This window comes from Galleria mellonella, unplaced genomic scaffold (assembly GCF_026898425.1).
Source record: "Galleria mellonella isolate WM207_F2 unplaced genomic scaffold, CSIRO_AGI_GalMel_v1 utg63, whole genome shotgun sequence".
Taxonomy (NCBI): domain Eukaryota; kingdom Metazoa; phylum Arthropoda; class Insecta; order Lepidoptera; family Pyralidae; genus Galleria; species Galleria mellonella.
Window position 1 is genome coordinate 7208695 of NW_026442130.1, and position 25536 is coordinate 7234230.

Sequence of the window (25536 nt, forward strand, 5' to 3'; positions counted from 1 at the left end):
AAAGAAATAGTACATATATATCAAAATTGGCGATTGGTTGAGTACAAAAGTAACTATCAAACTCACTTACTTACACATATGAGTAAGAATACACATTAAATGTTTCCATAACTGTAAATTAAAATTCAGTTTTAAAATAATATACTTTAACGTCTACAGAAAATGAAGGAAAGTCCCTCCATATTTTGTCAAGGATAACTGGAGGTGAACCGTGATTATTCATTCGAACAAATTGAGACTTGTTGAATAATAAATAATTATAATATGGATTAAAACTTGTTTATTAATTACTTTGAACTCTACCACGAATTTGGTTAATTGCATGTTTGTTTTAGTTAATAGTAAAGTAGGTATAAATATTTGGTTAAATATTTATGTAAAATTTAGTGATGTAATGTTGTTTTGCTTGCTCCCTTCAAATGAAAGTGTTTTCTTTTCGTTACTCACATACAAAATAAAAAGTAATAAAAAAACTAAATAAATAAAATTAAGGATAAAATGCAGTTTATCAGGTGATTCGTGTATTAAAATATAATATAATTTAGTGAATACTTTTAATTTGGAAATTATTTTCAAAAAAGTAAATGGATCTTTAAGACAAGGTAGTGATTACAAGTACTAATGCAATGAGCTGCTTAATTATATCTAGTATGTTCTTTATACCATTTTATTTTGGGTTATTTTATTTAAATTTTTTTTTAATGGTGGTTAACGACAGTTAGATCTAGGAAAATAGCAAAATATATTTGTTTATTATAAGTTCAGTATTTTGAATTAAATGAAAATAAATTATTGAATATTTTGTAATATTCGTAATTAGCTACTACTCATGCATCCATGGTTGCGTTTATAGAAATGGCGAATTTAATGGTACTTTTATTAAGATTAATTTATTACGATAAATTATTAATTTTATATTCGTACAGCTGCCATATTGCTTTAGTGGAGTTACTAGGCGTTTTGGTGTTTCTAGAATATCTCAGAAATTCTGTTTATATATTAGATAAATGTTTGCAATGCAATGTTTGTAACTTTATAAAAAAGTTCATTATTTAATAATTCTTAGTGCCGGCTAAGTGATTAAAAGATGACGTTATTTTATGTGGTGACTGAATAAATAAAAGTAATTCAAGTTTGCAATATTTAATTATAATTAAAAGTAATGCTCCACATAGTGCATTTGTAATAGTAATCAATGACCAACACTTCACGTTTATCCTCTAGTAAATCCAATTATATTTTAAGCTCATTGTTACAGTTATTACAGTTTAGTCAGTGCCAACTAAAAATGCTGTAAATGCTGCTTCATATTCGCCTTTAGGGTCAAATCTAGACCGGAATATTTTGAAATCATCTGGTTTCTTCTCACTAAGGGCTTTTACAGTTTTCCTCACGTGTTGCCTTTGGATCGGGCTGCATTTAGCACAGGCAGTTGCAATAACTTCAGGGAGCAACTCTGAAAAAAAAAGCATAAAACATTAATATCAGAATTTAATAAAATATTTTATATATATCAGTTTTCATATTGAAGCATAGATACATTTAGAAATTAGTACTGTTTTGTAACGGGTAAACAAGTCTAACTGAAAAATAGATATTAGCGGTTTTAGTACAAAAATAATTTAAAATACTATCTAAACAGAATTTAAGAAAATTTGTGTAATTGGATTAATATTGTTTATTTTTAATAATGGTTATTTGAAATTAGACGCGCTAAGTAAACAAAAAAGTATCTAAATATATTACAAAATTAATTCAAGCAATATAAAAACAATTTTATATTTTGTAGTAAATATATATTAAATTATGAATGTCGTCATTGATAAAGATGACCAAAAGCATAAACTTTTTTTGCTATTGGACAAGAAAAATGAGAGATATACAAGGATCATTAATTCTATTCAATTAGTAAAATTCCTTTTACTATTCTGGTTGAGCTTAGAGTATTTGGCGAAGAAGGAATTCGTTCCTTCTTCACCAAATACTCTTGATCTTGCTTCGGCAAGATCTATTGTCTGCTTTCTAGAGTACAGACGTTCGATTGCTCGCTAATTGGTTTTTCACTTTGACTTTAATTATATCATATCACATATTTTTAATTAACTAGTAGTTTAAAAAAAAGACAATCTTACTTTTGAACTCTTCCGAATGTTCCAGAGTGCAGGGTCCCTTTTCGAGCATACAGTCTATATATCCAGTGAACAGAGAATCATCGTTAATGATTTTGTCGACGTCTACTTTGTCGAAGATTTCGTCGTAGCCAAAGACAATAGTAATCGCCATAGCGACCACGGTGATGAAAACGGTCTTCATTTTTGTGATATCCTGTATTAAGATTATAATCTACATTAGTAATATATCACATATTGCTTAAAATCAAGTCAAAATTTTTGTATAATATACAGTAACAATATGAATAAGGAAAACGATTACAAGTGTGAATTGTATAAGAACTTATATTACGTTCGTGTATAAGATCACGTCTATAACCTAATGGATTTTAATGAAAATATAAACATAGCCATAAACGATCCGATCATAAGACTGATCCGTCTGCTGAGGCTTAAGGCTGAAGCCTGCTGAAGATGCTATTAGCTTTACAAATAAAATTAATAAAAAGCGTTAATGACTGATCCTCATAAGGGAGTTAATGAGAATACAAAATATTTAGTTATTAAGTTGGACATTTTATTGTTATCAATGAGGTGTTCTACTTAAAATGTAATATAAATAGTTATAAACTCAAATATTTTGATAATCTGAATCTTGTTACGGTAGTGGCTATCTGCCTACTAATATATGTATGTAAGATATTTTTAGCTTTTTATTTTTATACGTGTTAAGTATATTGTTAATTGTAGTTACATGTCTACATAGTTTGAAGTGTAATCATTAAAGTTTCTAGACAAGACTTCTTTACTAAATCGACCTTCTCAAATTTAGTTGATAACATCTTTTATTACAAGCCATTAACCGAGTGAGATTCAACTACTACGCTATTATATATAATAAGGAAATAGTTTTTACATTACATTTTGTATTAAAGCAACGAAGTGTATATTATTTCAAAATTTGTCTAGAAAAACATTATGATGTCTATTAAGATATCTAATCTTACGGACTACATACCTACATACCTACCACCTACGTGAGATAATTGGAAAACAATAGTACATTATTATTTTATTATTTAGTTTTACTTCTTTGGATAAATATATAATAGTCTATATTATTTATTATAAAAAAGTATTGAAAAAATGGTAAGTAATCCGAGTAAAGTTTAAAAAAAAATTGAAAACCTCTATTAATAAGATATATTGGAGTTTATATCACTATTTATTACCATTCATAATCATAAGCACTACACAATTACATCAATTGCCTGGTACTCAAGTTATCTGCCTTTGGGGAAAGCAAACAACGAATACCTGGGAACACCACCCAGAACAACCAGGCCAATGAAATATCAAATAGTTTAGAAAAATTTGATTGAAAATTAACAGAGATGTGTCAATTTTAATTTAATTTAACTGTCTTCAATTAAAATAAATGTATAGATATGTCACTTTATTTTAATGATAATAAAAGTATAAATAAAAAAGTAGCGGATTTATAAAAAGTTTAATGCAAAAAAATAAAGGTATAAATAAAGCCGTAATTATTTTTGTCTTATTTATATAATGTAAAATCAATATTTCTTACCAAAATAATCCTTTGAATGCTCGGTGACACTGATACCTCTTCCATATTTTCGCAATATTTATATACAAAACAAACGGAAATTCACTATTATTATAATATCCAAACTGCGCTATTGAAATTATTTTGACTGTAATCATTATAACATCATTATGCTACACAAATCAAAACAGATGGCAATATTCATTTAGGGGAACAATGTTAATCTTTCTACCGTGAAACAGCAAAACGCTGCAGCACACCCTGCCTTTTGATTTAAGGAGTAAGGATGCCAGTGAAATCTTTGATATAAAGTCCTCATTAGCACCAAAATAGCAAACAAGTTTATCGGTAGAGATTTTGTACTAGTCTACATATACAGCTCGGTCCTATCATGTCTCTTTCTGGTACTAAAAAAAATGTCTATAGTTTTGTTTCAGTTTAAATATATTCCTATACTCTTATGGTAATTAACTCTTTTGAGTAAAAATAATATATGTGTATTAACAAATGCTCTTACTGGAACACTGCAAACCATACAAGCATATGGACTAATTAAGTTTATGCCCAAAAAGTGTTTGTAGATTTTGTCACAATGAAGAATAAAAAGTTGCAGCGCTTAATTTCTGGCTATAGCACACTCATATATATACGATACATACATGGAAAATAGGTACACTTTATATCTTAAGGAGATAAAAATATCGCTACAAAAAACATCTTAAAATTCTTTTCACTGATAGGTATTAGCAGCGAACTTTAAAAAAAGGGCAAGTACAAAAGATTATGGAAAGAGTGCAGTGTTACAGGTTTCCTTGCCTGAAAATTCCGTCTGTCTATAATAATAATAAGGGTATCCTTATGGTAGTGAAACTACAGGATATGGATATCACACAGAATAGCTATATTTTGTTTGCTACATAAAGAGACAGGAGCATCATCGTTTAATGGATATAAAAGACGACACAGTATTATTTGTCGTCTTTTATATTCGATATCTACAAGGTGCGTCGTGCTTTATTCGCCGTATTCTGTTATACTTACGAGTATTACAAATAAGATTATCCTTGACAAAAAATCAGCATTTTTCAATTATGGTACAATTGATATGGGTCTACACAGGAGTAAAGCATATTAATTAAAAATAATTATTAAAATAGGTAGAGTATTTATGAAATTACTGCGTAACTTAAAGACAAAAAAAAAACACGGATTAATTGACAATTCGAAGTCATTTACAAACAGTACAATTGCGAGTAGAATTTAAGTCTTGAGGGACAGTTTGTAAATTTTTAATTTATTATTTAGTTAAATAAAAAATAAATAAATATGTTTTAATAAAATAGTAATCATATTTTATTTTTCTATCTAATATAATATTGATAAATATTTTTAGTATCTATTCGGTGTTATAAACTACCGGATATTCATAATGTGATATATAATAACTACTCATTACGTCTAACCATTTTTGCTTGTAGCCATGGTAACAAAATGTATCTAAAAACAGAAGAGATAATAGGTAATATAATGTATGTAAATTGCTCAACATGAAATATAGAAGTGGTAATTTTGAGGTTTTGGCATTATGTAGGTACTATGCAATATGCTATTTTAAATGGGTTCCTACGAACATATTAAGAAATTCAGAAATAGTCCTTTTGAAATATTCGCATCGTAGTATAGTTACGAGATATTTAGTCTTAAATTTTATTTTCACAAGCACCATTAACTAATTAGCTTTGAGCAGAAGTTTCCTTTACCTCTTTTTGGGGGCTTTACTGCTTATCAGATTGAAGGTGACAATAGATATTGTAACAATCTCTGTCACTTTCTATTTACTATTGCCAGGGAATTTACGAACATATTAAATTACAAGGTGATTACAGAGTCATCAAATGGAATAGGTTTGGCAACGCGCATTGACACCCTTAGAGTTGCAGGCATCCATAACCGTTTACCATCAAACGGGCTGTATGTTTGTTTGCCACCTTCGTCGTAAAAAACTTGTGGTAACCGTGTATCATTAATCGAGTTGTATATGAGGATCTTAGTAAACTGCGAAACGATGATAGGATTTTAAGAGCCAAAACCTGGTTCTTTTTTCATTATAGTTACGCCTGTATATCGAAAAGTTAATTGTCCACACCATTTAATATGCAGTCGTAAAAATGTTATGTGTTTGAGCTTATCTCTCTCTTGTCGGTGCAACTAATTCATGCATCTTTTTCCAGCCAGCTTTATCCCAGGCCATATCCTTGACCTCCCTATACGACATGACACTTAGTGTTTCTTTTATCTGTTTATTGAATTGTTTATTGTTTTTTGGAATAGAAAATCAGTAGACTATTTAAATAAATAAGTTATTATATTAAGGCAGACATAAATGATATCAATAAAGATACATTCACAGAGCCAATGCCAATGGTTTATACGTCGTTGAGAAAATGTCTAATTATTAGCAATCGCTGATTCTAAAGCGTCGAACGTTGTTCCTTCAGGATCATATTTTCGTCTGAACGCTTGATAATCACTAGGTAAATTTTTCTTCAATTCTTCAAGGTATCTTCTTAAAATATATTTCTGTGTATGTGTGCATTTTGCACACGCTGTCTGCACAATATCTGGTATCGCTTCTGAAAATGTTTAAAATGTTATGATATTTAGTTTTAAATTGCTAGTAATCTTTATCATTTATGTTTAGGCAATACATATAAATTTTAAATTCCGTTAGATATGTGATGGTTATTATTTTGGTAATTTTTTATTATTATTATTATTATACCAGAGGGAGCTGCTACAAAAGTTGTCGGCATAGATATCTCAAGTGCCTCTCTGACACTCCTTTTCCTTGCCCCTAAACAACAATGCTTGCATGATCATGTTTCAGTTTGAAAGGTATTGAAATCACAGGGTGCGGAGGGTTAACACATTAGGGGTGTCACAGAAAATTCAGTGGTAGCTAGTCTGCTATTCCGTCAAAGCTGTATATTAAAATTTAATATATCATCTTACGTTTGAGCGTGGCAGTCTTCTTAGTACAGCTATTTCTGTCCAGATAGCAACCGACTGACATTTTCATGTATCGTGGATTGCGAACTAACGTGTCAATGTCCATGTTATCATGTTTAGAACTATATAATCTTGCCCCTGCTATTGTTGCAAAAGCTAAAATTAGGATCCAGAACTTCATCCTCACGCTGAAAAAAAAAAATAGTTGTAAACAAAAAATAATTACTGAATAATTGATACATGAGGAAACAACAAGCTAATTGAAGAAAAATAATAGATTCATTTACGACTATAATATACATTGTAGTAAGCTAGATTGTAAGTTGTACAGTCAGTAAATAAAGACATTTGTACAGTTTATTTTTTTTTCCTTAACAGAACAATTAATTTTTAATAAACTTATTAAAATTGTGTGACACGAAAATATTCATAAATTGTACAGAAACAATCTACCTATCTAATTTTCATTCAGGTCTCGACTGTAGGTTGTCTTTGTTCTTTTTAAAGTTTTGAAAAAAATATGTGCATTCAGTAATAATAAATACCTACATACTACATAATACATGTAGTACTCAGTATTTATTATTTTAAAGACTAAATGCATATATATTTTATACTTGTATTAACATAAATTATATATTGCGTACTTAAAAAATATCAGTAATTAAAGTATTGTTTTTAAAGTAACAAACAATATTTCAGATGTCAAGAATAATTTTAATAAAATACAATTTTTGTCGTGTTTGGAATAAAAAGAAATTGTTGGATAGTATTATTTCATGGAGGGTCGCGGAGAGTCAATTAACATTTTTTAAATTTATAATGATGCACTAAAAAAAATAGTAAAAAATATTGTTGGTCTTAAAAAATCGTAACTCAATTGTTTTGTACTTAAATTTTATTTCTTGAAATAAAATTGTCACTTACTTGGTATTATTTTTGTTCCTTTATAAAAAAGAAGGTTCTTGGCGAATTCACGGTGTGTAAGTGTATTAAAAGATGCCACCCACAGGAGCACTAAGTGAACAAATATATTCATAAACCAGGACACGCAATTTATAGGTTTTGATTAGTCATACTTGTATTCATTCCTACTTACTCGTAGTTATTTGCATGTAGCAAAGTTTATTGTTTAAATTCTGAGTATTTTGTATGCAGGCATTATGCATGCATATCGCAATTGGGGATAAATATATTGACACATCGTTTTACGTTATAGTAAGACAATAAAAAGCAAAAATCAATCACAATTAATCATAAGTTAAGTCCGTCAAACTGACCAAATAAACAAAGAAATCACTATATTATTTAAGAGTCTGTATCGCTTTTATATCGACGAAACTAAAAAATATTTTATGCAATCATATAGAAGCATAATAATAAATTATTATTCAAAGAATATTATTGTATAATTTATGTAACATAATTGTATTTATAACTATTTATAATAAAAATATAAACAAAATATTACATAATATTATATATTTAATATATAATATAATTACCTCCAAGGTTAAGTCCGCTTGTGTACATTTTCGTTATAATTTGACATCCATATTCAAAGAGAATGTATAAAAGTAAAGTAAATAATTAATATTCAATATTTTATAAAGTATAAAATTTAAAAAATTAAAATTTTATGATTATATTACTTATAAAAAAATATATTAAAATAAAAAATAATATATATATTCTTTATTGTACTAAAACATACAGTAACAACAATAAGTTAACAATAATGTTATCAAAGACGAATTTATCTCTAAAAGAGATTTCTTCCAGTCAACCTAACACAGTGGCATAGGAAGTATATAGTGGCATACATATATATATATATATATATATATATATATATATATATATATATATATATATATATATATATATATATATATACAATACAACATAAAAATATCCAATAAAAGAGAACACAATGATGACAGACTTCTAATTTCTGTATATTATAATTAATTGTATTTGAACAAAATTGGAAAGATAGAATGATTTTAATCTTTTTTTGAAGGAACTGCTAGACGGGCTATTCTGAATACTCACGGGAAGTTTATTCCACAGCTGTATAGCAGGATATGCAAATGAATTATCCATAAAATGGGTTTTATAGCTGGGAAGCTTCAGTAACCTGGACCGATTCAGACAATGACGTCTAGGTCTGGAAGGAAGAGGTAACAATTGGAACCGGGAACGAAGGTAGGAAGGAGAATTGGGATCATTAAGGACATTATATAGGACCGCTAGGACATGTGTCTCATGATGCTATCTGATCGGGAGCCACTTTAAACGAGTACGGTATTCCGAGACATGATCATATTTTTGTAAGCTGAAAATAAACCTTATCGCTAAATTTTGCAGTCGCTCAAGCTTATTTAGCAGCTCCAATAATAATAAATGTCTAATTTAAAATTGAGCCTAATACAACTTGTATTAAACACAAATATATTTTATGATGAATTTGGAATAGTAGAAGTAGTATAGCACATAGATAATACTATACTAGTAATAGAACTATTACTTGAATTGTGAAGACATTATATATTCTAAGAAGAGAACAAACAGATTATATTACTATAATAATTAAAGATTGTGTTAAAAAAAAACCGTCTTCAAATGTGACGAAACCAGTTATTTTGATTTAAAAATTAACTACTGAACCGATTTTAACTAAATTTCTATGAACTAATCTATCTTTTCAGAAAAAAAGAATTTTCCAATTCGGTTTAGAATTTGTCTGTGGCTGAAATCTCCGCTCCTTATTCTCTAGTCCAAATTTGGGCACTGCCCTCTCGGTCCCTCTAAATGCGCCTATCAACAACAGTGAAATTTTGCAAAGCGCTGTTTTATTCGCGTGAAAAATTGTGATCCTAAAAGTCATAGCGTGTCTTTATTCTATCTAAACATTACTCGTACGTACATGACATAAATTTCTTGTCATTTGAAATATTTGAGATTGTGTATTTAAGGTAGCAAGAAGTAACAAACAAATTACTATATAAACTCACTTTCATGTTTACAATATTAATATTATTAAGGACACTATTTTTGTAAGGATTAAAAGAAGACATATATCTACGTTCTCAGAAAATAATGAAGCATTGTAATCATTGCGTCATGCATACTAATATCTAAAAACAAATGTAAAAAAAAAACAAGCCGGGTATATAGGATGCAAGCTTGAAAATTTTTGTCAGTATCTACTTGGGAAGACGTTGTTCTTGTTTTACAGACTCTTTACAAGATATTTTGTGAATTATTTTTGGTAAGTCGTACAAATTTATGTTAAAAATATAAGTAACTGTCTATTAGCCGTAACATTGTCCGCGTGAGCAGGATATGTTTACTGACCGAGATAAAAATTAGCTTATATCTTTCTTTATCCCATATAATACGTGTATACCAAGGTAACAAACTAACAAACTCACTTTCTCGTTTATAATATTAGTAAGGATGTAATATTATTAAAATATTACTTTGTAATGTCTAATTTAATGGCCTTATATTGCTTACTGAATCTTATTAAGTTAATAAACATAGTTTTATTGTTTGTTAGTACGATGATCCTTGTCAACTTAGTCCTACGTAAGTGATTTAGAACTATTACTTGTCTATGTTGTATAAGCTGTTAACTGTCCACTGCTGAACATAGCCCCCCCCATAAGGGGGATTTTGCTAGTACCTCCCATGTTTGGCAGGCGGGTTAGCAACCGCAGTTTGTCTTTTGGTGATGTTTTAAGTGAGACGTTGCTGCCCATCCCTTCACTATAAGCTCCTTTAGACGTCCCTTACGACACCTACGAGAAAGAAATAGGTGGTTTATTCTAAGCCATGAGCTACAGGGCGAATTACTTACCTATATAGTAACATAATTGCATTGTGTATTATGTACAATAATTATATATTATGCAGCTAGTGATTAATAACTAAATATTTATATACCGACAATTTGCATTACGTACATTTACACATAATAAATACTTAATTACGGCATTTTAGGAAATAAAATTAAATTTAGTATATTCTATACTTTTCCTTATTTTAGACGTGCAATATGTTTTCCCTTTTTTTATAAATAAATACAAAATATCTAATACATTAGTATATGTAGCTAATCTTAATGGCATTCAAAATTTAAATTAATTAAAATGGTTAGGTAAAAGATTCGAAATCTTTATAAATAAAAAGCCGTATGCACGTTTTTGTTTTAAACATACACGCACACAAAACACATACATACACAACCAAAATTTACTCTGAAATACATTAGCAATTCAAAACATGGTCAAGGTTTTATGAAACACTTTTCTGAGAAGTTTAAACATTCATTTAAATGAAGTCATAAAAAAGGAGTAACGTAATAAGAATCTAAGTAAGCAAACCTTAATGATACGAGTAGTTATGAGTACTTTTTTTATTACAAACTAACTGTATTCCGCAGCTTTGCCTGCGTGAGTCACTACATAAAGTATCTTATGTGCTAAGTTACAATACCATCTATTTGTGCACCAAATTTCATTCAAATCCAATCAGGTAATTTTTAAGTGAAAGAGTAACATCTATCCAACTACCCATCGTTACAAACTTTGCAATTATAATATTAATAGGATATATGCAAAAAATTTTGGGATTTTTGATGAGGAGTTGTGTTTATATGGCTGTGTTTCGGTTTGAAGAGTGGGATATGGCTGTGAATTTATAGGGTACACAGGAATAAAACTTTTGTTCTCAGGAATAGCAACGCATGGGAGGGGGGTGTCATGGGCAAAGTATTATACTCTGTTATATTATATGTTACCACTTTCCATCAGGTGGGCCGTCAGCTTGTTTGCCATTCTAATTTGCGTAAAAAAATTTCGAAACTGCTCAATCGATTTTAATGAAATTTTGTAAATGTGTAATCCTTGTTCCAGTTTGAAACATAGAATCGTTTTTATCATGACAAGGAATAAAAACTGTCCACCATGTGATTCCGGTATAGAATAGGTCACCCTTTCCTTTCCCGTAGGTGTCGTAAGAGTTGACAAAGAGAGGACGAGGGATGGGCAGCAGCGTCCCTCTTAAAATATCTCTAAAGGCCTAACTGCGGTTGCCAATTCGCCTGCCAAGCGATGCAACTACTGGTAAAACTCCCCTTATAGGGAAGGTTCAGCAGTGAGTAGATAACGGCTGAAATAATAATAATAATAAAAAGTAGATTCGGTATATGGTAGGTATGGTATGGTATATGGTAGGAAGCACATAATGTTAGTATATTACTTTTATTTGCATCATCTCTTTAAATTCGTATTAAAGAGGGCGTTATCCTATACTAATATTATTGTCCTTTAAAATAAGTTGTTTGAGTTTAAATTTAATTTTTTAATATATATTTTAATATTATAAAAAAATCAAACGACACAAAAACATGGCATACAATAATTTAGATTAATTATAATACAATAAAAGCTATGAAATGTATATTCTTCCTGGTAATGGATAACACAATTGAATATGTAATATGAACATTAAGATCACAATCATACTAGTAATTATTCTAGATATTATTATAATGTATTCTATGTATCATTTATGTAGATACAATAACCTATAATTTGACCTCTAGCAATTATTTGATGCTGTACGATAACTGGAAATTTATGACTGGAAAGAGTAAGGTATACCTAAACTTAAATATTGAATATATCAATTACATTTAATTTACCAATTATTGTATTTTTTTAATAGATGTAACATGTAGTACATCACCGGTAAAATAATTACTTCGATTACGCTATTTGTTTGCGCTAGTAGGGAACCAGTGAGGGATGACAGGTGAGGATAAGATTAGGTCAGTTGGCCATGGTGACGCATTCACCAGGAATTAAAAACGATCGGTTTTGATCGGCCGGACAGGGCTATCATGGTTTAATTTTTGATCGTTGTAAATTCTGTACTTAATCACGCTTCTCAACATCTGAAATGGGTAAGATTGAGTTAATATCTAACGTCTATAACTCATTTATGTACCTCCTATACGGATCCGATTGTAAATATTGTACTTAAACTCAGAAATACATGTGTATACATGGTGTATGTATGGTACCTAAAATGATAATTTTGGTTTTGATGGATCTATACCACTTTATATATATGATAAAGGGCTAATTGAAAATCGATGTTGCTGCTTGTAAGGAACCACCGGTGGTTTAATGCCTTTGGCAAGTTCCAAATAATACGAGGTTTTTTTTAACGAATGATAGTGATATAGTCACCCTGCTTGCGCTATCGGTATATACTGGTGGTGCACCAGCAAGGGATAATAAGTGAAGATGAAGCAGGCTAGTTAACCTATCGTGACAAATTTGCCAATGAATCAATCACGATGTTTTCCAGGGGGAACTGCGTGGAGGTCGACCTGTTAGGGTATTTAGCTAGTAATAGGGTTGTTAATCTGCATTACTAACTATCCTTTTTTCCTCCAAACGATACGAGGTATATGACTTGACCTTTTATTCTAATATATTTTATTTTTATTAAGTTTACTATTTAAAAAAGTAAGTTTACTATTGTAATATTTCGAAGGAACCAATAAAGATTATCTATCTATATAATAATTCGAGACGCGTTGCTTAGCTTAGATGTGTCTCTCGGATGACTAGTAGGAAGGAGTTTAGACAGTGATTCTAGTGTCTGTGACAATTACAAATTGGCTAGAGAGTATAAACTATTTAGCGTCTTTCCATTCAAAGTATTACAGTTTAAAGACTATGATAACTTAAAGCATAGAAACATGGGCTTATAATGCTACCCATTTGACAATGGCCCATGATCCCTACTTAAATGTGGATAGAATATTCAGAATTTTATGGTCAAGTATAATAAATAGAGCTATGTTGAATAGTGCACGTTGTAGGATGAAACATAGTTTGAATGAATTCTCTAGTAAATATGGCAGAAATATATGTTTTTTAGTTTTATTAGGTTTATTATTTTTACATATTGGAGTCTAATAGGTATATTATATTAACAGAAGATGTTATTGTTGGTATTTCTCTTTGTGATATCAGCTTATATTTCCGTAGTGGAAGGGAATAGGATAAACACAATATAAAAGTACGATAAAATTTAATAGAAGAGAAAATACAGAAAGGAACGATTGTTTCTAACAGTCAACTAAATTTAAAAACATATCTTTTTAAATTACAACCGGCCAGTAGTGCATAGTTGTATGAAAATAAACCTATTTCTAACACTCCTCCTTAATTTCATACAATAAACACTCATACAGACATACATACATACCATGTACACAAGCACAACATCAAGTCTACCAATATCACGATTTGACTCCTATACCATTCACACAGTACTCAAACTTTCCTCTTAATAGAGATTTAGTTAGAGCATCCGCCAACATATGGGAAGTGTCTATATACCTTAAATTCACCTCACCAAGTTCTACAGCTTCTCTAATAAAGAGGTATCTTACGTCTATATGCTTTGTACGTTGATGATGAACTGGGTTCTCTGCGATAGCTATGGCCGATTGACTATCACTGAAAATAAGGATTGGTTCCTCTTTGGTACTAAAAATTTCAGCGAGAAACCTGCGCAGAAACACTGCCTCTTTTGAAGCTTCCGACAATGACACATACTCTGCCTCGGCTGTTGATAGTGCAATTGTGCGTTGCTTCTTTGTTTCCCAACAAATAGCTCCTCCTTGGCTGATATAAACAAATCCAGAGTACGACTTGCGATCTTCATCTCCAGCGTGATCAGCATCAGCATACCCTTGAATAACTGGCAAAGTCATTCCTTTGTTATATTGAATGCCATAGCTCTTTGTTCCTTTTAAATAACGCAACACTCTCTTTGCTGCGAGCCAGTGTTCTTCAGTGTAACAGGTATTAAATTGACTGATAGAACAGACTGTGTGCGATATATCCGGCCTTGTACACACTGCTAGGTACAATAAAGATCCTACAAGTTCCTGATACGGAATCCTGTCATCCGGTTTGTGATCAGACCCTGGTCTAGTCAGCCTCTGGCCTGGTACAGACGGAGTTGCGGCCACTTTGCAAGCTTCCATCTTAAAGCGTTTAAGCAATTTATCTACATACTGTTCCTGGTCCAGTTTAATACCTTTATGATCTTGGGTGATACGAATGCCTAATATAAACTCGGCTTTCCCAAGGTCCTTCATATGAAATTTAGACATCAAGTCCTTCTTTACTTGACACAACTCTTTAGCATTGTTCCAGAAGATCAGCATATCATCCACATAAATAGCAATAATAATCTTATTATCACCTTTAGATCTTGTGTAGATACAGGGCTCATTCTTCGATCTCTTGAAGTTAAGTTTAATTAGCTCCGAATGTAGTTTTTGATTCCAAGCTCTTGGTGCTTGCTTCAATCCATAGAGAGATTTTTTCAGTAGACAAACATGGTCCTCCTTACCTTTCTCTTCAAACCCTGCTGGTTGTCTCATATAGACTGTTTCAGTTAGATTGCCATTGAGGAATGCTGTTTTGACATCCATCTGATCCACATTTAAACCTGTTCTCGCGGCTAATGCAAGAAGTGTCCTCAGCGAACTGTGTCTCACTACAGGTGAAAAAGTTTCGAAATAGTCTATCCCTTCTCTTTGGCTGAAGCCTCTTGCCACTAGTCGAGCTTTATATCTAATTTTATTCCCCCCTCATTTTTAATTCTAAATAACCATTTAGAATCGACAATGTTGCAATTACTAGGTGGCTTTACAAGAGTCCACGTCTCGTTCTCCTGAATAGATTGTAACTCCTCCTGAATCGCAGCTCTCCATTTATCTCCATCACTCCTAGATAATGCTTCATTAACAGTTAAGGGGTCTCTCTCTGTTGTAACTTGATAACTAATGAAGTCAGGTTGTACCTTAGCCTTTCTCTCTCTAAACGGATACCTACGATCTGGAACATCATATGATACAGTTTGATCTTCCAGAACTTCCGTATCATTTCTCTCATCAGCAGATGCCCACTCTTCACAAGTGTCGTTTCCGTCAATATCCTCTCTGTCTTCTATTGGTAGGTTTTCAATTTCTAATACATCCATATCTCTTCGATTTCCTAAGTTATTAAGATTAATGTCATTATCTAAATTTAGAATTACATTGTCATTTTCCTTACGTTCAACAGACTCTTCTCTTCTAAAACATATATCATTCGATTTCACAGATACATCCTTTTTATTTTCGAAGTACATTTGATTTTCAAAAAATATGACATTTCTTGCCTTATACTTCTTTTTTGTAACTGGATCCATCAAAGAATATGCCTTAGAGTCTAAACAATAGCCGATATGCATCAATGGTAGGCTTTTTACATCCCATTTTTTCCTCTTGTTATTATTAATATGCATAAAAGCCTTACAACCAAAAACTTTAATCATACTTAGGTTGGTTTTATGTCCCGTCCAAGCCTCTTCCGGTGTTATATCTTTAACAGCTTTAGTAGGTGATCTATTTTTCAAGAAAACAGCTGTATTGGCGGCCTCAGCCCAATATCGGATGCTTAATCCTGCTTCTTGTAACATACATCTTCCTTTCTCTACAATTGTTCTGTTTGCCCGTTCAGCAACACCGTTTTGTTCAGGCGTATACTCTATAGTAAGTTGATGTTGTATACCATGGGATTTAAGATAATTATCTACTTGTTTATTGACATACTCCGTCCCGTTATCCGTTCTTAATATCTTAAGTTTCTTGCCGGTTTGATTTTCAGCAAATACCTTAAACTCTTGGATTTTAGAAAACGTCTCACTTTTTTGTTTAAGAAAGTAAATAAATGTTTTCCGTGTAAAATCGTCAATAAACGTAATAAAATATCTAAACCCGCTAAAAGAACTCTCACTCATTGGTCCACAAACGTCAGAGTGTACCAACCCTAATATCTCTGTAGCTCTAGTACCTTTAGTTTTCTTAAATGGTATTTTTGTTTGTTTCCCCATAACACAGGAAACGCATTGAAGTGTTGAAGATTTAGGAAAACTTACCCCTATGGCCATTTTATCTTTAAGTAGTTTTAGATTTCTTACTCCAAGATGACCCATTCTCTTATGCCACATCTCCATCTCGCCAAGTGTAGCTGTATTTAATGCTGTGCCCTGTGAAGAGGATTTGAGTTTATAGACACCTCTCTCTAATATGCCTTTAGCGACTACTCTCCCTTTCACCTCGCATTCATCAGCTAGGAAAATCTCACATCCTTTCTCCGAAAATACAACTACATTACCTCTACTCACTATGTTACTGACACTTAGTAAGTTAGTACTCAATTTAGGTACAAACAAGACATCGCTCACGTTTACACCTATTTGACTCGATACAGTACCTTTTCCTTCACCATACATCTTATCACCATTTGCACAGTTAACTTCCACTCTCTCAGACTTATCAAAACATTTGAATTCCTTAAACCAATCTCTTCTATTTGTCATATGTGTAGATGCTCCGGAGTCTAAGATCCATTCTTCATCCTGAGAATTTCCACTGACAGCAAAAACAAAAGCCTGCATAGCATCCTTCTTTTGTTTTGGGTTATTCGGACATTCAAAAGCCTTATGAGGTCCACCACAGATAAAACATTTGATTTGCTTCTTATATTTTTTCTTGTGAACCTTCTCTTTAGTCTTTTTGTTAATCAGTAGTGCAGAGTTATCCGGGGCATTACTCGAGCTCCCTGATGTATATGTGTCCTCCATTTGGAAAAGCTTCATCTTAATAAAATCTGTTGTTAATACTGTATTAGTATTTTCGAGCGCTAATCTCATTGGCTGAAAATTTTCAGTAAGTCCCTGAAGCATAAGAGCAGCTAGGAGCTCATCATCAATCTCCTTCCCAATATCGCTTAACTGCTGCGATATCGTCATAATAGTCGTTACGTAGTCTCTCACTGACGTAAATTGTTCTAACTTCAAACTTACTAATTTTGATAAAAGGCGACATCGGTTATTTATGCCTTTATCCTCAAAAGCAATTTTCAGTGCTTCCCATGCTTGTTTAGCTGTTTTGCATTCTCTAACATGTACTAAACAACGTGATTTCACCATTAGGCATATCTTAGCGCGAGCCTTCTGATCTCTTCTCACTCCTATTACATCATCATTCTCCGGTGATACCTGTGTGTATTTCCATAAATCGTCATGGAGAAGGTATAGCTCCATAGCAAATTTCCAACTGTTGTAATTGCTATTCCCATCGAGTTTTTCGATAGACGGTGGACTACCACTCTCATTATCGTTTGATGATGACGGTCTGTTATTCATGATTGAGTTTGCAATCGAACCATCACCATTACTTTCAATCATATTTTACCTTTTACTCCCAGCCCATAACCTGTTGGTATTTCTCTTTGTGATATCAGCTTATATTTCCGTAGTGGAAGGGAATAGGATAAACACAATATAAAAGTACGATAAAATTTAATAGAAGAGAAAATACAGAAAGGAACGATTGTTTCTAACAGTCAACTAAATTTAAAAACATATCTTTTTAAATTACAACCGGCCAGTAGTGCATAGTTGTATGAAAATAAACCTATTTCTAACAGTTATTGAATATCATTTTACGTCATTTATACTTAGTAGTCTATAGCTATTACATGAAATGACAGATTCTAATAATACATAATATTTTAAGAAAACAATAAGTAAATGTATAAAATTTTTAACCTTTTTTAACCTTTTCTGTAAATATACCTATAATATAAACTGAAAATAACATTTCGAGTGATGTAAACGTTCAAATGTAAAAAAAATCAATAGATTAACGAATCAGTAATCTTAAACCTCTTTCTTTTTAAGAAAGTGTCAATATGAAAAAAATATATTTTCATAATATTTTTATAATTAATTCAATAACATAAACATCACTTCCTCTTTATATATATATGATATATATATGATATATATATATATATATATATATATCAGTCATAGATACACATGTAAATATAATACAAAAGACAATTATTTTAATTAGTTTCACGCCTTTTTACGCCATCATTAACAGTTTTGTGCTTTTTAGGTTGATGATGTTTTCTTAACATACTTTAAATAATAGTAATGAATTCAAACTTTCTCTATATAAAAAGATCGATTCATCATACAAGATTATATATATTTCGAGAAATAATTTATTACCAAATATATAAGTACTTTATAAGAGATTTATTTTGTCTAGCATTGACGGTTTTAACTGCTATATAATACTGTATTTTATGCATATTGTATCTATAACGAAACCTATATAGGCAACTTGATGTCTTTGTAAAATGTCAGTTATTAGAAGCGAGGACTGTCGTTTTCAAAGATTTTCCTTGAATTGAGGAAACCTATTTAGATTTCTCGGACTATAAAAACAATGAGAGTAAATCTAGACTGTGAATTGGTGTCTTGTGTTTGATCAGTGTGGCTTGTATTTTATGTTAAAGGTAGTTGTACTTTTCAAAGTCCCTTTTTTGAATTTGTTTAGCCACGAATAAATATTATTTTTGTAAGCTTATTTTAAAATAATTTATAGTAATTTTATTTTAAAATTAATAAAATGCATCTATTAACCACATGGATTTACTGATACACTTATATTATTTGATGATTATGAAATATAGAGGTGTGCTCAGTTCGACCATATTATATTTAGTATGTTTGATACCAGAACTTAGCAAATTGTATATCGATTTCAATTATCATCATCATATCAGCCGTAACTGTCCACTACTGAATATATGTAGGTCTCCCCATACTGGGAGGTTTCGCCAGCAGTTGCGGCGCTTGGCTGGCGGGTTATCAAATTTCAAGGCATAAAATAGGCAAAAAAATCTTGTAATATTTACACAATTTTTTTTTATTAAAAGTATCTTAATTTGATCACATATAGAATTACCATATTTTAAGCTTCCTCTGTGTGATAATTGTATAAGAAATCATTGCGTCACTACTCTTTTTAATCTTCAAGATGTTATAATAGGTGGTTAATAGAACACAGTACAATACATCAGTGCTATAAATGGGAAATAAGGAATAACCTCCTACACTAACTTGCTTAGCTAGGCAAGTAATAGTATATAACGAGGAACAACCGTGCCTATAGCGGATTGTAAAAGAAGGTAACTAATTAAATTTTATTAAATTTGCTTCATTTTATATACAGATTCAATATGCGTGCTTTCTTCATTCTCGCCATTGTCGTGGTTGCTGTGTATGCTGTTGACTACGCTGCCATTTTGCAGGATGAGACAAGACTTAAGGCAGCAGTGGACTGTCTGTTGGACAGAGGACCTTGCGTCGAAGTACAGGAGTTAAAAGGTAACATTTATACACTATCATAATATAGTACTATTTTGAAATTTTTTAATGGATGTTAATGGAATGATAACCCTGCCTGCGCTAACGGTATATGCTGGCAGGGCACCAGTAAGGGATGATAGATGAGAAAGAAAGGCCAGTTAGCCCATCGTGATGAATATATCTGAAATTCAACATGATGGTTTCCAGGGGGGACCATGTGGAGGTCGACCTGATAGGGTATATTGCTAGCAATGTGACTGGTAGTTCTCATTATTAACAAACCCTCCCCCCCCCTAATATAGTACTTGTGATTACTCGTGGCTTTGTCTGGATGTATTATATTAAGTTGAGAAGTGTCCTGTGTTAATTTAATATATGGTCTATCTCTGTGCCAAATTTAATCAAATATGTTTAAACCTTTAAATATGTTATGTATTTTGTGTATGTTATTACCAACTAGGATTTTAAGTACATATATGCTATACTGTGTAAATTATTGTAGAATTACGTTTGTAATTAAAAAAATCCAAAATATATTAGTCTATTTAGATCTATTAATATTTTATTTACACTTATTAAAAAAGTTTAGCATATAGTTATACGATCTACTTGTTTTTTGCTAATCCAATTACAGGATAAAACATGAAAGTGTGTGATGAGAACGTTTTAATTATGTGAATCAGATCAAGTCTTTGATTAACACTTAGATTATTTTTTTTACTGTAATAATGCGTTTTTTTAAAGGATGTGGTTTGAGATTGGGTTAAAGTTGTTATTTAAACGCATGAGGGTTTAAATAACAACTTTAACACGTAATTTTCATAATTTTTTTTTATGCAACTTAGAATGGCAAACAAGCTGACGGTTCACCTAAGGAAAGTGGTAACCGTCGCCTATAGGCTTGAGCAGTACCATGGACATAACAGAGTATACTGTTTCACCCATGATACCCCCCATGTGTTGCCATTCCTAAGGACTCAGGTGTTATTCCTCTGGGCCCTGTAAATCAACTGCCATGTCCCATCTTTCAAACCGAAACACAGCCATGTAAACACAACTGCTTTACGGTAGAAAGAGAAATGGGACAGAGGTGCACAAGCAAACGACTTTTGTACAAGGTCTCCCTCTTAATCGAATTCTCTAAATTTAATTATCATCTAGTTTGCTATGCCAAATTGCACCTAAAAGAAATTTTACTGAATTATTTACATAACATGTATCGTGTGGTCCTGGCACAGAATAGGCCACTCCTTCCTGTCCCGTGGGTGTCGTCAGAGCCGATTAAGAGAGGGCGAGGGAGGAAGGCAGTGAGATTCGCAATCGCAGTTGCCATTTCGCCTGCCAAGCTTGGCATCTTCTGGCGAAACCCTCCCAAGAGGGAGGCTTATGTTTAGCAGTATACATTTAAAGGCTGAGTAGATCATGATTTAGATAACACAAAATATATCATTTAACTTTATTAATCGGTAAAACGTGATATAAAATACGAGCGTAGTGATAATAACATTCTTTACCAGCCTTTAATATTGAAATTAAATCTAGGTATTTATTTAAATATAGTAGGTACTAGGATTATTATACCTAACGTGTTTTGTAAACATTTAAATATTTTCTTTTGTTCACAGACAAATTCCCTCAATTAGTCGCAACTGACTGCGGCTCTTGCACACCAGAACAAAAAATTAGATTCGAAATAGCAAAGAAGATTATACAGGATAATTACCCTGCAGACTTTGAAGCACTGAAGGCTAAATATCTACCCAGCTCATAAACACTATTACGTTGTCTGTAATTGTAATAAAACATTGCCAGTAATAGATCTGTTGTTTGAATTACACTAGAAATTATGAGTAATAAAATTAAAAGTAATAACAAAACTAATCACTCTTCAACGTATACACATAATACAGATTATGTTTATACTTCGCAAATACTACTTAGTTTAATAGTTCATTTTTCTTTCGTCTATAATTTTTGTAATTTAAGAAACAAACATAAACTTGAAAACCATTGTTTATAGAATATAATTTTAACCCCAGCTGAACAATATATCTCTATCACACAGACAAATATACGGCTTAAAACATGTATACATGTAACATGCTGCTATTCAAAATTGAAAGGCGCTTTTTTATATGCATCATTATTAGGGCCGTCTTCACCTTTAAGTTTTACTTATTTATTTGCACTTATCATATTTAAGAATATAATTTTACGTAAACAAAACTGAAGTTTATCTAAGCAACTGTATCAACTCTGCATAGTAATTTGTTGTGACGTTATAGAAAAACATTATTTCTATAAATTTATCAATTGTAGTTTGATATCATTATTTTTAGAGTAAATGTACTTATATTGATATTAGTTTTATTTAAAAGTTAACAATTTAAAAAAATAATAATAAAAATGATAAAAGATGTTTTTATTGCGGTTTTAAGAGTATATAATGACTGTAAATAAATATATCAAACATTATTTTAAATAAAGGACCTCAAAATAATACTGCATTATAGTGAAGAAATAAAAGTCAATTATGTCATGTCATGTTAGTCATGGTACCTTCTTAATAGTAGCATTGAGTAATGTATTATTTTATTTATAAAATTTAAATTTTTCATACTTATTTATTCAGTTACTTCTAAGTACTTTAAATATAGATAACAAGACCTAAAATATTACATAAAGATAAAAAAATTCTTTGAGTATTGCCAACTGGTAGGGCACGTAGGAGACTTTCAGTTACTTATATTTTAAATTTCTCTTATGTTTAAAAATAGATATCATTTTTATGTGACTAGGCATTCAGTACATTTAACATTTAAAATAAACAGTACGAGAATATTACTCAAGGCCTGCCAGCAATATAACCAATACAATCTATAATATAAAATGACGTCGACAGCATTTATCACAAGCTCTAGTGCCTAGTACTTAAAAAACAAGAACAATAGTAGTTACATGGATTGTTGCGTTTGACGCATTGTTTAGTAGGAAATTTCCTTTTATATTTTGTAATTTATTTTTCAAAGCATGATTAACCTTTCATTATGCATTATTTACTTCGCGTTATTGATTATATTGGATACTGTTCTTGTAAAGTGAACAATTATGACAATTTAGATGTAGAATGTTTATACTAACAAATAATATAAAACCAAAAAGGTTATTTCAATGTATAAATAGTGAAAAGAGATGTTCTGACGAAGATAAGATTATTAAACGTAAGCAATATAGAAAATATCTTTTGTAATGTATACAATTTCAAAATTATTTTATGGTAAAGCGATTTGAAAAAAAAAAACGAGAATAATTTTTCACTTGATTTTACTCGACTGTAACTTACATATAATAATATACTGTTTTTGTAGGGTTCACAGTACTAATCATCATGCTCGTATCACTGTCACTATGGAATACATAAAAACATTTAAGTTACTGGCCTTTATGATCTTATTGAATTTTAATTAATTTTGACAAATGTTAAGCATCTGTGTTGTATAACTATTTCGGTATTTAAAAGTAATTTCAATTTGAGACTTCTGACTTCCTGAGGCTGTCTTATTTTCCTCCATACCTCCATACCATTCAGGAAGAGCTACATATGAAGGATTATTGCCCCGATTAACTTTCGTTTCAGCCACGGTCATGCACTGTATTCTTTGATACCCATATTATAGGCGACGGTTATCACCTTACATTAGATCAGTCATGTTTGTCACTGCTAGTTGTATTTATAAAAAAAATATTCCAGATATCATTATAGAAATGGTGAATACGTCGTATGCCAACTGCACTGTAATAGAAAAAGCGAAGTTTGAAAAATTTATGCCGACATTACCAAGATCTATGGACGAATCAAACATTCTGAGAGCTCTTGTCATACAAGTTGTTGGCATGTTTATTGACGATTTTAAAATAAATATAATTTTAACATTTGTTTACGCGAATATTTAATTAATCGACATGTTTATTTTGTACATTGATCATGAAAAATCGTCCGATATTATATAAATATCTTATTGCCGCTTTCATTTGTATTCTAAAAACTAAAGAAAATAAAAAAAAATATTATTGAATAATAAAATAATAATGGTATTATTAAACTATTCTTGAAGTCTATCATAGCGGTGATATATTATTTATAAGTTCAAAAATGAAGAAAACAAATAATCCGTCTAACTAAATTAAAAATTTAATGCAGTTGCAATACCTCTGGTATTGCAGGTGTTCATAGGCTACGGTAACCACTTACCATCAGGTGGGCCGTATGCTTGTTTGCCACCTCAGTGGTATAAAAAAAGTTAAATCGCAAGTATTGTCCTTAATTTATGCATAAAAATGATACTTGTCAATTTATTACTTTTGTATGTGAATAAATGAACAAACTACTCGATTAGTGGAAAATATAGCAAGTCACGTGAATCAGTGAAGTGGATTAGGGAAACATACATACAAATTTTGAATTGATTTTTGTTTGTTTTTCCTGTATAATTTGCTAGAACACATATAGATTCACTAGTTATTTCTCAGTACATAGACGATTAAGACTATATTAGTACTGAATTACTAATTGCGACCTAGTGTCCTTTGGACGTTATACCTATAATTATAGGATTATATATAATTATATCAAGCAGATATTTTTTATGAGTATCCGTATTTAGTGCTAGCTGTAACCCATGGCTTTGTCCGTGCGAATATGGATAAAAAGTATTCCATATACATTACGTATTATATTAATATACAGGACGTTTTTATTATTTTATCAATACTATTAATTAAGGAAATGGCCATTCAAATCTGTTCAGCTGTTAAAATATGGTAGAGTAAGGAGGATGTTCCTTACTTTAAAAACACTTATATTTAAATAACACTAGTTTTTACAAGTGACTTCGTCCGCGTGATCGAGTTATATTCCATCCCAAATAATATGCAAATACCAAATTTGATCGCAATCAGTTCAACTGTTATAACGTCAAAAAAGCATAAGCTTATTGACAATAAAATTCTTAATATAATAATATATTTATTTAGCATGTATTTATTTGCATCGCATAAAAGTTTATCATAATAAACGAATCATTATACTTGCATATAAATGCTAAATACCTAACTGCGGCCGCAGTTTACGACGAATTTACCGTTCTTGGACCGTATGGAGACCCAGTTTTAAGTTGCCCATTGGATTCTCAAAGGATTGAAGCAACAGTTGAGAAAGTTATATTGCTTGTTCTTTTGAAAATTATTACAAAAGATAACGTTATACAGCACTTAATAGCGGTACTTATTATTGACTAGTAGTCTATATTACTAGCAGTAATAAATATCACTGGACATACTACAATATATATCAGTGTCATCTAGTCCCAAACTGGGTTGAGCTTATACTATAGGTACTAGACAGTTGACATACTAAAATGCTTTCATTTAATGTAAATATATTTTATATAAAAACATCCAGACAAATATAAACAGACATAGGTACATATGAATACAAAATTTGTAAGTTCGGGAGTTGAACCTGTTATA

General features: G+C 30.9%; 3 protein-coding genes across 4 annotated transcripts; 1 reads left to right on the forward strand and 2 right to left on the reverse strand.

Moving 5' to 3' along the window:
- Positions 1-1127: 1127 nt before the first annotated feature.
- On the reverse strand, positions 1128-5890 carry LOC113521635 (ejaculatory bulb-specific protein 3). Its single transcript, XM_026907230.3, has 3 exons — positions 3703-5890; positions 2133-2325; positions 1128-1456 (listed from the first exon to the last, which is right to left on the reverse strand). The coding sequence occupies exons 1-3, from the start codon at positions 3745-3747 to the stop codon at positions 1269-1271; spliced, it is 426 nt and encodes a 141-aa protein (XP_026763031.1). The 5' UTR covers positions 3748-5890; the 3' UTR covers positions 1128-1268.
- A 137-nt stretch (positions 5891-6027) lies between these two features.
- Positions 6028-7776, reverse strand: LOC113521636 (ejaculatory bulb-specific protein 3). The gene is made up of 3 exons (XM_026907231.3): positions 7618-7776; positions 6694-6878; positions 6028-6314 (listed from the first exon to the last, which is right to left on the reverse strand). Exons 2-3 carry the CDS (start codon positions 6869-6871, stop codon positions 6130-6132), a joined length of 363 nt encoding a protein of 120 aa, XP_026763032.1. The 5' UTR covers positions 6872-6878; positions 7618-7776; the 3' UTR covers positions 6028-6129.
- Positions 7777-9808: 2032 nt separating this feature from the next.
- LOC113521620 (allergen Tha p 1) lies at positions 9809-21824 on the forward strand. 2 transcript variants are annotated; one of them, XM_026907205.2, is made up of 3 exons: positions 9809-9964; positions 19871-20025; positions 21633-21824. In XM_026907205.2, the coding sequence occupies exons 2-3, from the start codon at positions 19878-19880 to the stop codon at positions 21776-21778; spliced, it is 294 nt and encodes a 97-aa protein (XP_026763006.1). In that variant the 5' UTR covers positions 9809-9964; positions 19871-19877; the 3' UTR covers positions 21779-21824. The 2 variants fall into 2 exon arrangements, with proteins under 2 accessions (XP_026763006.1, XP_026763007.1); XM_026907206.3 differs by lacking the exon at positions 9809-9964 and adding an exon at positions 18992-19151.
- Positions 21825-25536: the final 3712 nt, after the last annotated feature.

Excerpts from the sequence above, each read along its gene's own strand:
- LOC113521635 (XM_026907230.3), bottom strand. The coding sequence starts at position 3,747 with ATGGAAGAGGTATCAGTGTCACCGAGCATTCAAAGGATTATTTTG. Across the intron at positions 2,326-3,702 it reads GCATTCAAAGGATTATTTTG|GATATCACAAAAATGAAGAC; the intron begins GTAAGAAATATT and ends ATCTTAATACAG. Across the intron at positions 1,457-2,132 it reads ACATTCGGAAGAGTTCAAAA|AGTTGCTCCCTGAAGTTATT; the intron begins GTAAGATTGTCT and ends TTTTTTTTTCAG.
- LOC113521620 (XM_026907205.2), top strand. The coding sequence starts at position 19,878 with ATGCGTGCTTTCTTCATTCTCGCCATTGTCGTGGTTGCTGTGTATGCT. Across the intron at positions 20,026-21,632 it reads CGAAGTACAGGAGTTAAAAG|ACAAATTCCCTCAATTAGTC; the intron begins GTAACATTTATA and ends TTTTGTTCACAG.
- LOC113521636 (XM_026907231.3), bottom strand. The coding sequence starts at position 6,871 with ATGAAGTTCTGGATCCTAATTTTAGCTTTTGCAACAATAGCAGGGGCA. Across the intron at positions 6,315-6,693 it reads GAAGACTGCCACGCTCAAAC|AAGCGATACCAGATATTGTG; the intron begins GTAAGATGATAT and ends AAACATTTTCAG.